Below are 19,022 nucleotides of genomic sequence, written 5' to 3' on the forward strand. Positions count from 1 at the left end.
GATAAGAACGCGAAAGGCTGCAACATTCTGAAGGTTGACACTTTTCATGGAAGTCTAAACAATAATGATTCATTTTCACATTCACAATAATGGAAAACATACTGCATATGATCAAATGTATTTTAAAACAGATCTCTGACCTTATAATCTCCATTCACATACTGCCCGACTTCCCGGTCTCGCTTCCTCTCATCGGACTGCCGCTTTAAACCTCGTACTGACGTGTGTCTGATAACTGAGGAATCCCTTGGGAGAGGGGGCACTGCTGGCACCTGATCATCAGGGCTGTACATTTCTGGGAGAGGTGGTCTGGGGGGTGCGTCATCCTCCTGCAATTAAACACCACTGGGCATGAATTACCTTAGACGCAATAATATGATCAAAAATTTGCAAGGAGGAAAAACTGGAAAAACAGCATCTGAATTTGAATTGTCTACTACAATAGGTATTATAATTCAACATTATTTGGGAATAGATTTAGAAGGACATAGTGTACATTTTAGAGAAAACCTGAGTTTTTCTGAACATATCAGTAAAAAGAATTTGATATCTGTTTTTCAGGGGTGATCATTTTTGAATTGAAACACAATTGTAGTTTTAAACTGTGGGTTATAATGTCATATCGTCATCTTTATAGGGACGTTTAACAGGCTATTCACAATTGAATGCTCAATGTTGGTAAGATTATGGTGCAATGGAAAAATACCAGTTCTGGGTTAATCCAATCCAAACTAAAACCTAGAAATGTATGAAATGCATAGGCGTGGCTCACGTTCCTCCACCTTAAAGGTTGGCTTGCTGCTTTCTATCCTCAACTATCATTGGTCTACACATTCCTATCAATGCTCTGCTGCAACCTCAACTTACATCCCTCCATCTGGTTGCAAAGTGGATGTACGCCCAGGCACTAGATGTAGAGGAAAAAGTTTCTATTTTTGCTTCCCTGATCCTCACCTATACACTTTTCTAAACTAAGAAAGTCACATATGTCTGATGCCTTTCTCAATTCTCTCATTTCTTTATGCTACCATCTAATTGTTTTGTTTGTTACAGTTTTTAAACCACCAATATATTGTTCATTATGTAACATTTAGTAGGAGCTGAAGGTCTGTATAAATTCAATAAAATACAAATACAAAACCGATTAACTGGATGTAAGAGAGGAACCTCCCCTGTCGAACATGTCAACCGTGAACAAATTTGATTAATGGTGATGGTAATCATCAGCCATATACAGGTACATCTATATTCTGAGGGATTATGTGAGAGGTGACTCTGTAAATGTCACCTATGAGTAAAGGAGTACATTTGGAATTTACTATGTAGGCGTGACCACATTCAAAGCTAAAATTCATTGGACTGATAAAAAAAAATAAAAAAATCAGTGCATGGTTTGTGAACCTAAAATCACCAATGACAGTATATTTTGCTGAGCACCAACATACAATTTGTGATACTAGATATTGTTTAAATTCATAAAAGCGGAGGAAATATGCTCGAGTTACTCTCTCTATGAGAGACCTATTTGACTGACAAACTATTAGCCTTGGCACCAAAAGGTACGAACACTGAATGCTAGCAGTACGTGTGTGATATATTCATGATTGTTTTTAACCAGGTGTGATTGCATAGGAATGTTCTTTACTATAAGGTTATAATGACATTAAAGCCATTTGCTTATATTCCATGACATTAACTTTATTTATGATCATGTTCTGAAAATGTGACTTTAATAGGATATACAATTACAACGTATTGATTATTGAATGATTGCTTTTACCTTCTGAGTAGCTCATTTAACATATTAGTACATGTTATAATGGCTTACCAAGATGACTGATACATTTGGTCACTGTTCCAAGCATTAGTAATGCTGCACAGGTAGTTAAATTGATGACTTCCTGTTTCTATGCAAGGATAATGCGGCCTTGTACCATTTTTTTTGTGTGGCGAATTAAACATAATGCATAACAAATTTGATTGGTCTTTGCCACATAAAGCACAATATTTAAAATGTTAGTACATGTCGCAGCACCTTCACAAGATGGGCAACATATTAAAAGAGTGTTATTATTGGAAACGTTGCAAAGGAAGTTAACATTCTGGTTACTTTCTGTTGCCACATAAGGATAAGGCTACTTGTGTTTAAATATTTTGCAAGGTGGATTCAAACTAGATCGAAAGTTTCAATCCCGATGTGGTAAGCATTTAAGGGTGACATTTAATGTTTGGGCGTATATCTCAGAATAGAATACTATTAATCTATAGAATAACATTCTCCTCAATATTTGGTTAGCATGAAAGACATATTTATTTTAAATGACAAGAACCTCATATTTAATGACTAATGGACCGGTAACCCAAACATACTCACTGTGGCTACTATTCTACCAGCCACCTGGTCCGACCACCTTCTTCCTCTCTGAGTGGGTGGACCCCTCCTCCTCCCTCCAGGCCTGGACCACTCCACTCCTCCTCCTTGGAGACTTCAACATCCACCTGCATGCTTCCTGTCCCTCCTCTGGACTCTTTCACGACCTCTGTGACTCCCTCTCTCTTTCTATTTTTCCCTCTGGTCCGACTCACTCTGCAGGTCACACTCTGGATGTTCTCATCTCACCTGACCTCCCCCTCTCTAACCTTCTCACCACTCCTCTATCCTGGAGTGAACACTTTCCCCTTTCCTCCCATTTCTCCCTCTCTACTCCGCAGGCCATGCCCACTCCAGCACTGCCACCAACCTTCTCGGTCATCTGGCCCATGAAGCGTGTGTCAGTTGAGGCTTTCACTGCCGCTTTCTCTCCTCCTCTCCACCTCTGGCTGGCTCTCATCCTGACACTGCCCTTTCCGTGCTCCACTCTATCTATCTCTGACACTCTTGATGTCCTTGCCCCTGTTATGAGGACCCGCTTGCAGTCTAAAGCCAAGAGTAACTGGTACGACTCTGACCTAGTCACCCTTAAACGCAAGTGTAAGGTGGCTGAGAGAAAATGGCAGGCATCTTGTGCATCATCTGACAAACAAGCCTGCTGCCTGCTCCAAAGGCATTACAGGCTCTCTGTCCACACAAAGAAGAGAGCCCACATCTAATCCTGTGTCTCTGTGGCTTCTAACAACTTGGCCCAACTCTTTAAAATCTGCAAGGAGCTGGCCAATCCTGCTGCAGTCTCTACTTCTTCTGTCCCCTCCCAGGCCCTCTGCACAACCATGGCCTCTCACTTCATCTCAAAAACTCAGAACATCCTGTCCTCCCTCTCTTCCACTCCTCCTCTTCCCTCTTCTCTCTCTGTCACCTCAGGCCCCCCTGCAGCCGCCTATCCTCCCTTCTTCTCTTCCTTTTCTCTGTTCTCCCCTGACAAGATTTCCAAACAAGTCTGATCTATGAAAGTCTTGTCAAAACAGGTTCTTCCCTGTTCATCCAAAACCAGCAAGGACCATATTGACACCCTCACTCCCGCACTGACCGACTTCAGCAACCATTCGCTAGCCTCTGGAGCCTTCCCCTCCCCTCCGAAGCACTCTATTGTACACCCTCTTCTCAAGAAACCCACTGCTGACCCCTCCATTCCGGTTAACTATCACCCAATCTCTATCACTCCTTTCCTGGGCAAACTCCTGGACAAGCTGGCCATCTCCCAGCTTAATCATCTTACTGATTCTGTTGGCTGTCTCTATGACCATCAATCTGGCTTTAAAGCAGCCAGAAGAACGGAAACTGCTCTCCTGAACATCCGTGAAAACCTGCTCTCTGACCTGGATTCTAATATCCCATCTGTCCTCCTCCTACTTGACCTCTTCTGCCTTTGACATGGTCAACCATGCCATCTGCTCAACCAACTCCATGATAACCTGGGTATCACTGATCAGGCCCTGGCCTGCCTGGCTTCCTTCCTTTCTAACCGACCCTTCCAGGTCCAATTTGGGTCCTACTTCTCTTCTATCTCACTCTCTACCTGCGGTGTTCCCCAGGGATTTAACCTCTCTTGCTTTTCAAACAATATCTGGCACCACTCGCCCACTGCATTGCTGCTCTCTGTTCCAATTTCCAGTGCTATGCGGATGACTCAGCTCGTTTTCAGGCTCCCCTCTGCCATCACTTCTCCCGCTCTCATCTCTGAATGTCTGTCTGCTATCCAGGAGTTGTGTGCTGCCAACAACCTCTGCCTAAACGCCAGTAAGACTGAGATCCTCTCCATCGGCACACCCACTCCTTCCTTTCCTATCACTCTCTGGCCGGCCTACCTTGGTCCTCTCCCTGCTCCCAACTGTGAAGCTAAGAACCTGGGAGTCATCTTCGACACCACACTTTCCTTTTCCCCACACATCTCCGACTTCTCTAAGAAGTCAAACTATCAACTACACCTCCTCAGAGGTATTTTTCCTTTCCTCTTCTTCCCCCAGAAGATCACGGTCTCCAGAGCTCTGGTAATTTCTAGGCTGGACTACTGCAACAGCCTCTTTCTAAATTGCCTCTACTCTCTGCCCTTTGCAACTCATTCAGAACAAGACTGCAAAAGTTGGGCTTGACCTCAAGCCCAGGGATTGTATCTCTCCAGCCCTGAAATCTCTTCATTGGCTCTCAGTGGCTGCTAGGATTAATTTCAAGACCCTCTGCATTGTCCACAAGACCTTCTGGGGCCTGGGGCTGTAATACCTTCAACTCTCCCTTCGAAAATACCTTCCTGCTCTTCACTCCTCCAGCTCCAACACCCTCAGGGTCAGTCACTTCTCCAAGCGACAAGCTGGGTGTAGATCTCTCTGTTCAGCTGGGGCCTCCCTCTGGAACATCCTCCCCGCCTCTGTGAAACTTAAGGAGAACGATCTAAGGTCCAGAAACTCCTTGAGACCTTACTCTTTGCATCTGCCTTTGATCTTCGTCACCCCTGCTGATCTCCCTCTGCTCTGGCACTCAGCTCCTGGCTACCGTCCAATTTCAGGCCCAGATCCCTGCCTACCCTGCCACACTCCTGCACTGCCTGCTGGCATCCCTTGCAATTGGGCCTGTATGTTACGCTCACCTGGTATCCACGGGGACGCCACCCAGCCAGTTGGTCGCTGGTGCCCTTCTCAATGATTCCCTGGTGTGGTTCTCGGTAGAATTCCGCCTGGAAATGAAGACTATGTTTAGGACTGGACGACCAAGGTAAGTTTTCCCCCACCTCCCTTGTGATTTCAGCCCCTCCGGGTTCTCTTCTCACCTTGTTATCGAAGTTGGTGGGCTCTCCGTCCTGCTTTCTGGGCAGGGGCGCGTTGTCTTTCATGGGCGCGTGCAGTTCAGTTACTTCACTGACAGCGGCCCATGTAATGTCTTTCAGGTAGGTCTTATTGCAGTTTATGGTGTTGTTATTCTTGCATGCCTTTTCTCTGTTCAATAATGTCTCTTTTTATCTCCTTTAGGTGCGTGGAGCGTCCGCTTGGCAAACTGGGTAGGCTGGTTCTCGCCGGTAAATGATGGCGCAAGCGCTATGATGTGGTAAGTAGGCGCTTTGCGCAGCGCGGCGATGTCTTGTCTTCACTGACCTGTGTTTTTTCTTTTTCGTAGGCCGTGGTGTGCTCCCAGCGCGGGTGGAGTTCCGGAGCTATGCCGGTCGAAAAGCAGCCAGCCAGGTAAGTCTCTAAGCAATTTGTGGTTGTAATGTCTCTACTACCTCCTTTAATGATGTCTTTCTTCCTTTCTCAGGTCCTTCGATCCGGGTGGCAAACCCTTCCAACGGAGCTGCCCAGGAGCTGCGAGCAGTGAAGGATGGAGATTGCAGGTAAGATTCTGCTGCTAACGATGTTGTTTGTTTTTCTGCAGGTCCGGATTTTGCCAGGCTCGGGAGAAAGCTGGACATGGTGAGCGTCACATTGCTAGTAGCAAAGTAACGCGAAGCGTGTTGTCTTGTTTGGGTGTGGTTTAAATAGCCTCTGCAAAGTAGTCCAGGTAAAGTAGTCCCTAGGCCACCACACCCATAACACTATATCGCATAGCTTGGTTCTAGGAATCAAGCTATGTGGATGCCTCCATATTGGCTGAAAGCCTAAATAAAGTAGTTCCTTAAGCAGATGTTTTTCCCCGTTAATGAGCCTGGCGCCAAAGGTGCCAGGACTGGCCCGAAGAGGGCCTGAGAAGCGGATGCCAGGCCTTATTTGCGATCCGAGTTCCGCCACTGGCAAGCCAATGGGCTTGCCAGTGGGGATCAGGGCTGAGGGTCGCGGCACTGTATCTGCAACCCTAGAGTCCCCTTCTTGCATTTGACACCCGTTGTCTGCACCTTATTCTCACACTTACCACGTGCTGGCTGCACTATTTGTTGTTTGCTGTTGTTTTGATCACATGTTCAGCAGTTTCCACTCCTCCACTCCCCTTCCCTTCTCCTCTGCACTTGCACGTTCTCAATATCAACATTTTATTTGTGGGGGACAGTGTTTAAAAAGGAAATCAGTGAATTTAGAAATGTGCTGTAGAACAGAATGTGTCTGGGAGAGTGCGCTCATCCAATCAGGTGTCTGGTAATGCGTGAGCAGTCTACCAGTAACTACCTGTGTTCTCCCAGCCACCCACAGGTTTCCGCAGCTGATGCTAATTTTATCCCCCTTCGGTAGACCCCTGGGATCTAAATGTACTGGTTTAATGATCCTGGTGTCCCTTAGCTGGGGAAGCCATTCCTCTTCATGTTTACCCCTGTCCATGAGAACTATGGGCCCTCTATTGCCTGCTGGTTTTTCTATATACTTGTTGACAAGAAGAGATTTCATAGACTCTTGCTCATGTCTGGTGGGACAGTTAAAAGGATGTTTCTATGTTTTCATGAGTTGTGCCATATTTTGAAGGACTCCTTGTCAAAAGCCTTGGACTACACTCACTGGCTGCAAAAAGAGTTCAAATGTAGGCCAGAACCAGTTTAAGTTACATGTGGTGGAGTATTTGAAGATCACTCTCTGAGCAGAGGAGGATTTAAAAGCCAGGAAACAGTCAATGGGGCCTCTGAACTCTGCCACTCTCACCTCACCTCAAACATCCAAATCTGCACATGGTCTACCAGGGAGGGCTCAATGATCTTTGTAACACTTCTCGACATACCATTTACAATGGGAAGTGAGTAATGCTGGGAACAAGTAACTGGCAGCGACCATGTAGTGTGGAGCTTTTTATTCTTAGAATTGTATATTCTTTTAATAATGTATCCAACGTGTGATTATTGAATGATTGGAAGTTATGGGGATAGAGAACAAGCTGCAAACTGTGGGAAACAATGACACTATCATGCACTTTAATTCACTGTGTGTCTGAAGGAGATATTGTTTGCTGTTTCTCTCGGAACCCATCACCATGACCCAAATTGTATCCGGTTTCACCCACATAGCAGGGCACACACATGCCGCTGTATTCAGCTCCACCAATTTGATCTGACCACCTTCCATCTGCCCACTAGGATGGATGACTCCATCTTCTAACTACCCTATCTCCCATAAAAATCCCCAATCTTCCTATTGTACAACGTCATGGTTTCTCCAGACTAGGCAAACTCCCTGCTCTCCTCCCTTGCCACTGTCGCTCCTCTAGCCCCCTCATCCCTTTCAGATCCCCTCCCACAGAGCAGGACCTTCTCCAAAGTGGTTCACACACCAAACAACCGAACACGAAAAGAATCCAAGGAATGCACCCCACGACATACCATAAAACATCTTGAGAGATAGCCACAAGACGAGGACACTATAGACTGAACACATGCAGACCAAGACGAAATCACTTCGACGACTCATCCACAGCATCCCAGCCCGCACCACACCCAAAGTTCAAGCAGACATATTCACATAAATGGTGGGGTAAGAGGAGACCACTACTCCTGCTCCGGCACCCAAGGAGGAGAACAGACACGCCAACCCCAGTATACGTTGTTCATTAGAATACAACAGGGAATGCGTCGCGCCAAAACCGAAATCTGTCAGGCATGGGCTTCTCTCTCCCTTTGTGGGACTGTAGATTCTAGCTGTGTTTTAGGACTATACTGAATTATTCAACTGTTCCTCAAATACGGCGAAGTGGGGTACTGTGCTCAGTTGCTCTGTTGGGCGTGGGCCTCTCCCCCATTGTGCATGACTCTCAAGTCGAGCCGTTTTCTCACGAGGCAGGATTCCCAAAATCCAGACATTCAGGCATACTGTGATTAACTGCAAAACATAAAACGCACTAACCAAAAAAAAGCTCAAAACTTTCTACATACTTATCTCTCTCAAAACTAACCCAACCACCTTTTGCACTGCAAGCTGCATGCACTTCACCACACTGCTACAACACATAAACCGCACCAACAGCACACGAGGACTGACATTGCTCTGATACTCGCACCAAAACCTCAGCACATGGTGTACACACAGTTGAAGCTGCCAACAGAACACCACTCCTCTCACCATCCTACTCCCTCTTCACTCTACTAACCCATTCAACCTTCTTGTTTGCAGATCTGCCAGAGCGCCTGGGGACCAACTCCGTTGGTGACGGTTCGCGGTACAAATATCTTTAACATTTACCATAATTTGCATGCTGAAAACTGGAGGATCCCATTTATGATGCAAAAAATAAAGCTACAATCATACTCTTTTTGATTAACATGAAGCTGCAATGATTTATATATTGCCAGGTTGGTTTACTTTTAAATTCATCTCTATAAAACAGAGAATTATTTTAGGTCTTCAAACCCAAACATTAACCCATATTTTGACCAACTAGAGCTAGAAAGATATTTGTGAAGTACCTACATTTCAGACTATGCTCCCATCTTCACCAACTAACCAGTGAGAGATCCCGAGCAAACCGTTTAATCTCACAGCGCCTTGTCTCCCAAAATGATGAGCCCATAGACGAGATCCAGTTTGCAGGGTACGCTATTCCAAAAAAAGCCTTACTAGGTTTGAGTTACTACCTATTTAATAATAGTGATAATTTATGTTCACCATGCAAAGAGACAGTTCTTGTTTCCAAATGTGTGAGCTGCCCTATAGATCTTAGTTGCATTTCCAATTGATATGAATGGAAGAATAGTAGATTGTGGTTTCCACATTGCTTTTCTTTTTTGTCTTTTGCTCTGGGTTTGTACTGTTATTATGGGTCAATTAATATATGTGTACACATACGATGAACAAAAGGTTATACCTTTTGTTCTTAGGCATGATTAACTAGGATTCTTGTTCAGGGGTCTGCAGTATACCATTTGTCATGCTATGGCAAGGGTAGATTTCTTAATGGAGAACAAGAAAGTGGATGGAAGGTGAGATGGGTGGGGGAACTGATCAAAGATTAACCAAGTTGCAGATGGGTAGTGGGGCTCATGAAAGATGTAGAGTAGTCGATAGAAGGAAAAAGCAATGGGGCTTATGGAAGGTAAAGAAGAAAGCAGAAGATTTTGTAAAGAGTATGGGAGAGCATGTGGTTTTGACGAAGAGGCTGAAATGTGATTTTGGAAGGGATGAGTAGATGGAATGGGAGAGTGGAGCTCCCACTTGAGTAAACTTTATGATCCTGAGCAAATCACTTGCTGGTGAAGTGACCGAGGAGTCAGACCCCTAAACACAAAACTCCAATAATAAAAAAAAGACAATTTAAAAAGCAAGAAACATTAGTTCCTAATGTTCGCCATTGTCAAACTCTTGACAGCCATGGACTGCTCCCAACAGAAGCTTCACTTCCACAAGCCGCTCACCCGGGACCTTCTGTCAATCGTGCTCATGGAGCCCTTTCACTTAAATATTGCATTCTCTCAGAAATGTATATTTCTCATGGAACTTTGAAATTCAGCTAAAAAAAAAGGATATCTATAAGAGTTGAGTGTGTGATTATGACAATGTATCCTTTTTCTAGCAAGTCCTCTTTACACTTTTTATGGGGTAATGTCTGGACAACCTCATCACCACCAACCAATCTGAATGGTTTGTTGTTAAAATGTTGCTGGCATGGCGTGTGTATCTTTGTTTTTCTCTTTTACCATTGTCTGTTGTTGCCTCTTGATACCTGCCACCTTTCTGTGCTGTCCATGGATGTGGTGGACAGAGTGTTTGTTCAGACTTGTTAAAACCGTATGAAGTGCCTGTGAATTTGGCACATTGAATACCTCTTTTGATTTGCCAGGTCTGTTGAATAGATGCTGTATTCGGTTTGTAGATTTTGTTAGAGTATCAAAAGGTGAAATATTTTTTGAGGTGTTTAATTCTATTATCTGTAGCATTTTTTATTTTGTTCTCAGGTATTTTTGTGAACTTTTCCAAAGGGACTAATTGTCATACGTCTTCCTCACATTTCTTTAGGTTATTGAGTATTGGTTATGAAACCACAGTGACAGTATCAAGAAAAAGAAGCGGCACATAGTGCATCGATACACTAATTATGGTAGGTCCTGTTTTAATTAACCAGTCACCCAAAAATATGTTGACTTCAATGGTTGCATCTAAAAATTGGTATCCCTCGATTTTTGTTCCAGAGAGAGAACACATCAAACTATTCAAAATAATTATGCTTGAACAAGATCACCACTCTGCTTTATTTGGAGGAGACTATCCAGGATTGCTCTCCGACACTCGCGGTTAATTCTCTAGAATAGGTAACAGAACTGAAACATGTCAGCCTTCAACGCTATATACAGATTCATACAATGGAAAACCTGTGAATTTTACTTTGCTTTTCCATCTTTCTGCTTTTTGTGTAAATGGCTTGTGTACATATGAACATGTTATCACGGCACTAAAAATGCTCACACAAATAACAATTCTTCCAGGATCTGAGATGCTTCATCATATATTTTTTCCTTCTACTTCACATTAATAAAAAAGGGGTTAGAGCAAATCAACCAGTTGCTTGAAAAAGCAAACCCATTCATGAGTTACTGCAGAAGAAATGTAGATGAGACACAACAGAGAAAACAGGGGCTTTAGATGGCTTCTATAATGTTCCTTCCCACAATCGCCCTTTGCATTTTCCAGCCATTTATCAACTTTTTGTTATAGGGCCATGCTTAAAATCTGGAACGAACACTTACAACATTTGGATGCAGTTTGGTTGGAGACTGAAGAAGAGCATCAAATTTCCTTAGGAGCTGAGGCTGAGAATGAGGTCTGGATTGCATAGAAGGCTGAAGTTGTTGAAACAGTCTGACTTCTGCTGCTGTCTTTGTAGGACTGATGGGTGGACTTCTTGAACCAGTTGTCCTACTCTCATTCGAGATCACTGAAAAGGATCCTGAAGGCACAGAGTGTTGTGAAAAGGAAGGCACTGTTTTTCTTTCTAGGGTAGAAAAAAAATAAAACAAACAAGGAAAACAATGCAGTAAACAGAACATGCTATACCTTTACATCTTACAAACTTTATATTGTACATTGCATATAAATATCCAAAACATCATTGCGATCGAGAGGAGGCCATTGAGGAAGAGCAGAAAAAGGCAGTAGAAAAAGCATTGAGAGAAGTGTTTGCGGAAGGGGTAGAGAGCATAGCAAGGGAGTCTGAAGGAACATTGTAAAGGAAGCTGGGAGGAGGCAGAGGGAGGTGGAGAAAGGAATGTCGGGACAAGTGGGTGGAGGGTGAAGTAGAGAAGAATGTGGAGAGAACATATCAGAGGTTTGGAGAAAGATGAAGAGGATGTAAGGAAGTTCCAGAAGGGAGAGGTTGGAGAAACTATGGAGGAAGGCAGGGAGAAGAACAGAGAGAAGGTTCAGCAAAACACAAAGGAGAAGGGCAGGCCTGTACTCAGGAGACAATTGGAGAAGAGATCTTAAAAAGGGTGAAGATAAGAGAAGATCAATATGAAGTGAAGTTGTGGAGGATCATGAAGAGGGAATCCCTATACCTGAAGATGATCCTTGAAGGGGTGCAGATACGAGCATGTGGAGAAGCATCAAGGATGTACAGGCAGATTAGATAGGAAAGGATAGGGGGAGGTACACCTAAGCATGAGATCATTGCCGCCCTTTGAAGAAGAAGGTGAGAGGGAGGCTTTGGGATAGAAAGCCAGGACCCTGACTCAGAGAGATAGCCAATGAGATGTACCATTTCCATCGCAGACATGAGGATTAACCCAGAGTCCCTAAAAGATGTACACATGTAAGGTCTGGGAGAGAGCTAAAGCTTGCTCTAGCTGGACATAAAGCAAGAAAAGCTTTTCAGCACCTTCTAGTAGTCACTGTATTGATCTTCAGACCAAACTACAGATATGTTTAAACACAAACAGATGGCACATGGGTCTTAAGCACCCTTAAATGCCACATCCAAACAATTAAATGACTAGGAAGAGTTTACTTATGACAAAATGGAATTACTACCAATAGGCTGCCTCGCTGCTTATTATGAGGCCCTCCATATGTTTTGGACTTTAACTCCCATTATTCCAGACAGCATAGTCAGTGCTCAAGGATCATGGGAGTTTTAGTCTAACCATCTGGTGGGCCACCATAATGAATTAACCACGGATTGGAGGAAAACCATCTCTAAATGTAACTGGTATCCACAATCATGACAATAGACAGCAGCACTTCAATTCACCCATCACCCTCATCTAAAATCCTAAACATTTACATAACTATAGGACTCTTAACCTATCAATGTTAAGCAAATAATCAGTTACCTAAAACCCCCATTATTTCAAGGAATTCCTCAAAAACTGGATTATTCTAAACTAAAAACGAGAGGCACCAGAGAACAGAAATCAAGCATTGGAAGCATTTTTTTGCAAAGATTTTAAGACTGCAGAAACAGAGAGCAATGCTATGAGAGCAAATATAAAGTGTACAGTGAAGCGGGAAGGACAATGAGGGGAAAAATAAAGGGGAAGATATGGTAATATTATCAAACTCTGATTGTTAAACACATCTGATCAATTGACATGGAAAGCACAACATGGTAGCCAGAGCAGTAATGGACAGCCAGGATTTCACCAAGTGACCCAAAACTCAAGGTAAAACTGAGCCAGGAATGAAACTCCAAACCTCTATCACGAGTAAAAAAGGTCTGCATGGTCACACACCAACACAATATGAAGCCTAAATTCCAGCACAACACATTAAAGAAAAAGTCATAAAAACCTCAAAAATAAATGCATATCTAGTTTGTAAGAAGCAATGAATAGGCTATATGTAAACAACTGCCCGAGAGCGCCACAACCAGCAATCTAAAGAACCTGAGACAAACCAAAGCTCTGGCACCCGAAGGGCTTAAGAGCTCTACTAATGATTAAGGAGACTAAAAAGAAGCAAATGCTGCAGTTGAATTACATTCTGAAGGTGGTGATGGTAAAACATGAATTCATGTATGATCTGTTCCATTTTAATAAAATGGACAGTAAAGAACACCTGGACAGAATGATGCAAAAACCTCAAACAAGCCGGAGGGAAGGTCATGAGACTATTAAAAACAGTCTGGTTGACTACAAACAGGTCCTATTCTGCACTAGCTGGTGGGAAATATTACTCTGGGGTGGGGGAGTCAGGAGGATACACTGGGATTTAGACATCACTGAGAACCTGGCGTATGAGACGCAAGAAACTTCATAATAATAATTTGGCACTTATATAGCACTACGAACCCTCAGATATCTGAGCGCTGCTTATTATTACCCCCGGTGTGTGGTGCTCATTTATCGACCTCGGAAGGATGAAAGGCTGAGGTTGGCCTTGCCGGGATTCGAACCTGCGTTAGCAGGCTCTGCACGGATGTCAAAGCGAGCGCTCTACTCGCTGTGCCACTTGACCGGCTATTACGTAAATCTTTTACTAGCTTATAGGACAATATTCCCAAGTTACAAAAAGGAGTGAGTCAAAGAGAAAAGTTGCTTTTCCTTTGAAAATGTTCCTTTGATGATCCAGGGAGGAACATTTGCCATGAGCTGTAAATAGGCATGCAGCAGCAGAACCTATGCAGAATTTACTGTCCCTCTGACGAGAGATCTGGGTGTGGGGGCAGGGGTGCTAAAGAAAGAAGACTACCAGCACTTTACTGTAGGGATAGGAGAAACACAACTACCTTATACTTAAGGCCATTGAAATCTGAATGCAGCTCCCTGCAGCCAGGAACCTTTTTGACTAACTAGAGGTAACAACCTGCAGCATCACATCATTCCTTTTCTTGTTCCTTCTAATAATGCGGTCGTCTGTGGTAGGTTGTTACATGCCAAAGGGATTCTCATGGTGCGTAGTCTTGCTACGTGGAATTTACACTCCAGGACAGAGTTTTATATTCAAATGTTGTTTACTGAGACACTATGTTAGTGACTGAAATAACATACCTATACAAATGCTCTTTGGAGCACAGGTTGTGGTCATAAAATACACATAACTCACTGGTGATTACATATAGATATCCCACAGGAGACAACTGCTAGGTCCCATGCAGTATTGCCCAAGGTTTTCTCATTCGTTTCATATTTTTCTCCAATGCTCATAATATATATTTGCTTGATCTACAGTGACTTTGTGTATTCACACCTATATATATTATATGGCAGAACTCGCCACCTTATAGCTAAGGTGAATCAGAGACACCTAGCAACCCCTCAAAATTCTATCGTTAATAACCTTTGATTGGAGTAATGGTTTTAGCTGAGATTTCGAAAGTGATTAAAGACCTGTGTCCCCCGCCCCTCATACTACAAAGTTTCATAAAGATGTGTTACAAAATTTAAAGGTTATTAAAAATAAAAAATAAAAAAGCCAAAAGTATGGCCTACTTCCCATTCATTTTCCCATAGACAAAGAAGGTAAATTGTTTCCAAAGCGCACAGCCCAAACCGCTGGACGGATTTTGACCAGGTCCGAAACAACTTGGGCACGAAGCATAGACTCACTATCCATGCATGGTTTGAGGTTATACAGTTTTTCAATATTTGATGGAGAAGGGGGTGCCCCCTTCCCAAAACTAGATAGTGATATTTATAGGATTTAACCGAAAGCGGGTGTTTTTAGAAATGAAAAGACCGCCATCTTGTTTTTCTCTCGATGCAAGTGATAGTTGTGGCTATAGCCGAGGATATGGGAAAATGAAACGCTGGAAAAAAGCTCTTTGTAGGTTAAAAAAACATGGAAATGTCATCAGGCTCGAGGTGGGGTGAGGGGCTAGATGGCACAAAGTGACATTTTGGATTTGGAGGGGGGGGGTCTAGGGACTACGTTTTCAGCACAAAGTTTTCCATAGCCTCGGCTATAACCGCGAATAGCCGACATCTGAAAGCAAACTGTCACAGAAACAGCGTGTGTTGTGGGGGAAAAAGAAGAAAAAAAAGTAAATAAAAAATAGACAAACTGAACAATTTAGAACACAATAGAAAATAGGATTAGGGGAATACTGGATAAACAGGATGCAGAATGTAAGGGGTAAGTACCAAACGTGCTTGCAGTTACTCAGAAACCCTTTCACTAGCAAGCACAGATTGCAATGATAAATGCAAACTTATTTTTGTGGGTGAGGTGATTGTTCACAGCTACAGACTGCCGCACAGGCTGATTGGACAGTCTCGTACACACGGATGTCGTGAAACGGTGTGGGCATACCCGCGTCAATACATCGCAATGTGTGATTGGATAGTTTGTTCACATGCATAATTGTAGGCTCGGAGTCGCAGCACATGACATGATTGACTTGCGGATTAGGCACAAAGATGTGCAGCCGCGTTAAAGGCGGTCAACGTCCTTTGGCTCATTATGTACGTGAAGGTTATGTCAAATGGCATGGGCGCACTGAAGGCTCACTCCCCGTCTTATACATGCAAATACGAATAAATGTAAAACACCCCAATGGGGAATGAGACTAAGAACAGGTTTTTCTTTATAAAGTATTGACATCCAGAGGACTCTGCTGCCCTGAGAGTGCTCTGGCAAACATTACAAAGATATAATCTTATGAAGGGACAAAGCGTCATCAGTGACATCACTCTATATGGGACTACAATTGCTTGGGATTGGGTGAATAACATTGATACATATGCGGCTATGGGTGCTGCTTCATCCGGATTGGTTGCTCCGTTGGCGGAAGGGTGAGCATCACGTGGTCCGACTGCCAGCGTCCAGGAGGGGTGAGGGTTAGGTCTCGGTGAGGTAGGGCGGACACTAACTAAGCTAGCATGAGAAACTACCATTAGACATATAATAAAAAATGATTAGTACAAGCTTAAGGAAATCTTCTTGAACCTTTAAATTGCATGCATAACATCAGAGCACCATTCATTAGGATTTATATGGAGTACCAGGCTCAGGGGTCTTGTTCAGTGTGATAAGATTGATCATGGGGTGGGCCTGTGCACATCAAAGCAACTATGGGGCACTCTGACATTTGTCAGTTCTAAGGTGCAATATACTGTGACAGAGGTCTGGTTTTAGTAGGGGGCACATTGGGGCGGGCTTCACAGCAGGGTCACACTTCTCGTACATCAAGAGAATACCTTAGGAGGGCATGGGGTTACAGTAGCAGTAATTTCCCAACAGCGGGGGTAAGAGGGCAAAGGCAGGTTTGTGGAGATGGATGAGCTACAAGGCATGGTTCGAGCCGGTTCACAGACAGGACAGTGATCTCAGAAGAAGAGTGAGATGTTACATTAGTATATTTGTTTCAATTGTCCCTGGCGCATCCGTGAGAAATGTAGCTGTGAAGCTTTCAGACAGAGTGAGAAAAGGTGGGGGCCATGAGCGCGGTGTGTGAGGCGCTGCAGAGGGGACAGAAGCCTTTTCGTATTATTGCAGTGAGGCCTAGGCCAAAGATGGAGCCGAGGGCACACAAAATGGACGCCAAGTGTCTCTCATAACAGCCCTGCTTAAGATGCAGGCAATGGTGGCTTCCCCCCGCTATTGTGCGAGCAAGTGGTCTACATTGTGCTGAATCTGTGAGGGGGGCCTAAATGACCCCTCACTCCCACACAGTACACACGTCAATACATGCCAAAGTTTGATTGGATCATTAGTTGACGCATATAAAAGTCACGTATAGGCACGGAGCCACAGCACGTGATATGATTGGCTGGCGGATTAGGCACGAAAATGCGCAACCCATTGAAGGATGTTGACGTCCTATTGGCTCATTTCATATATCTTTGGTAGGCATGGCTAAAGTATATATATATATATTACACGGTTACGGTAGTCGCCGTGTAGTTATGGTGAAGTTGCTAATCGCATAGGAAGAGCACTTTTTGGGCGGCTTATAACTTCGCTCTCCCTAGACGAATCCTCACCAAACTTTGCAAAAAATGTATATGGCCCACTCTGAATTTTTTTTTGGTGAGGTTTGGTCCGGGGGTGGGGGGGCAAAGTTATAAGGGGTCCCAAAATTTCATTTTATCCCATAGACTGAATGGGAAAAAAACTGTGTTCACGCCTACAGCCCAAACCGCTGAACGGATTTTCACCAAATTTGCGGCAGGAGCAGCGGCTTGGTCCCAAAAGCGTGCTTTTGCAAATTTGGTGAAAATCCGTCCAGTATTTTTTTTTAAAATGACCAAAAAGTAGGTTACAAAAAATTAGTGATATCTATGTCCGGTCCGCAGACACACTTCCCTGTTCGCTCCGCGGACAGTGTCCTGATTGGCTAATCGGCTTGCGTCATGTCCGCGGACATGCAACATGTTCGCTGATTGGATGGTGAGGCGCGTGAAGCGCGTCCGATTTTTGGAAACACCCGCCATCTTGGATTCATGGACAGCGGCCGATGTCCGCGGACATCGAGGTAAAAACATATGAAAAAACACAGTATTCCACTTGTCAAATTTATCAAATAATCTCTGGGGAGGTGAGGGGTGATGAGGATGGGATGGGATATGGCTGCAAGAAGCAAAAAAAAAACGGGTGTTTTTTGCCACGAAAAGTCCTGATGTTCGCGAACAGCCCTGTGAAAGTACGTGAACACCTTAGCATTACAGGGTTGGTGAAATGCAGTTCTTGAATGGCTTATAACTTTGGCGCCACTTAATGGAACTGCATGACATTTTGCATGAATATTTCTGGGCTGATTCTGAGTGAGTATGCAAAGTGTGGCAGGATTCTGTCATGAGGGGGAAAAATTAGAGGGGGGGTCCCAAAAGAATGTAAAGGTTTATAAATGAGGTGCCATTTGACAAATCCTCACTTAATTTGGCAAATTGATAATAGATCAAGATATTCATGTTTTTGCGAAGTTTGGTGGGATTCTGTCGAGAGGGAGCAAAATTAGAGTGGGTTTGCAAAAAGATTATAGATCTAGATTTAGATATTTTCGTAAAGTCTGAATGGATTTTGTCAAGTGGGGGCTACGTTATATGACGATTGTATGTGCATACATTTGACACTTTTGAAAAAATAAAACATGGGTGGATTTCCAGCAAACTTGCATAAGGAGCATTGGCAAGGACCTACAAGCATGGTTTTGCAAATGTGCCAGTGTTTTATTATTTGACAAGTGTCATAATGTAGGTACAAAAGATGTGATATACCTTTGGTGACTGAGGTATATCCTGTGGCCATGGACAGTGGCCAGATTGTCCGGGTCATGGCATAAGGTCATGACCCGGACAATTTGGCTACTTGTTATGGCCAACTGGGACCATCTATGTGGTAAAGTTATTCGAAAGTGGGACAGGTTTGAAAGGGAAAATAAATTGTGCTTGTGGTAATATGGTGATAGGGTTCACTGTTCCCCTTCTGGAGGCTGCCATGGAAAGGGAAGAGGGGTTCTGTATGAAGCCTCGTCTTCCCTTTCATGGTAGCCTTCTTGGAAAAGGATTTTGCTTTCTACAACGGGACACAGCAGGCATTCCGGTGTACGAAGAAAAATCCTTTATTTTGTTTTTAGCACCCCGGGTTACAACTTTGGGATCCCAAGGTGCTGATGGTCTTGATCCCCCATTGCAGGGGCTGGAACAGGGGGTAACCGTCCTGAGCCCTCCTTTTCCGCCCTCGCTTTGTTTGGGCCAATAACATGGGCTGCCGGGCCACTATCCCCTGTTTCAGTGCCTGGAACGGGGTATGTACGCCACATTATACCCATTAGCATAACACAAAATGCTGATGGAAATGTTGGAAAATCTTACTGAGTCTAT

General features: G+C 43.8%; 1 protein-coding gene across 8 annotated transcripts in view; it reads right to left on the minus strand.

The window, feature by feature from the left end:
- PLEKHA7 (pleckstrin homology domain containing A7) overlaps nucleotides 1–19,022 on the minus strand; it is a 1,516,580-nt gene that overhangs the window by 170,174 nt on the left and 1,327,384 nt on the right. For all 8 annotated transcript variants that reach the window (XM_069623767.1, XM_069623765.1, XM_069623764.1 and 5 more), the window contains 2 exons: nucleotides 11,013–11,257; nucleotides 141–329 (listed from right to left, as the gene is read on the minus strand). In XM_069623767.1, the coding sequence (XP_069479868.1) occupies nucleotides 141–329; nucleotides 11,013–11,257 (434 nt within the window). The remainder of the gene's footprint in view (nucleotides 1–140; nucleotides 330–11,012; nucleotides 11,258–19,022) is intronic.

Source organism: Ambystoma mexicanum, chromosome 11 (assembly GCF_040938575.1).
Source record: "Ambystoma mexicanum isolate Mex_15411 chromosome 11, UKY_AmexF1_1, whole genome shotgun sequence".
NCBI lineage: Eukaryota > Metazoa > Chordata > Amphibia > Caudata > Ambystomatidae > Ambystoma > Ambystoma mexicanum.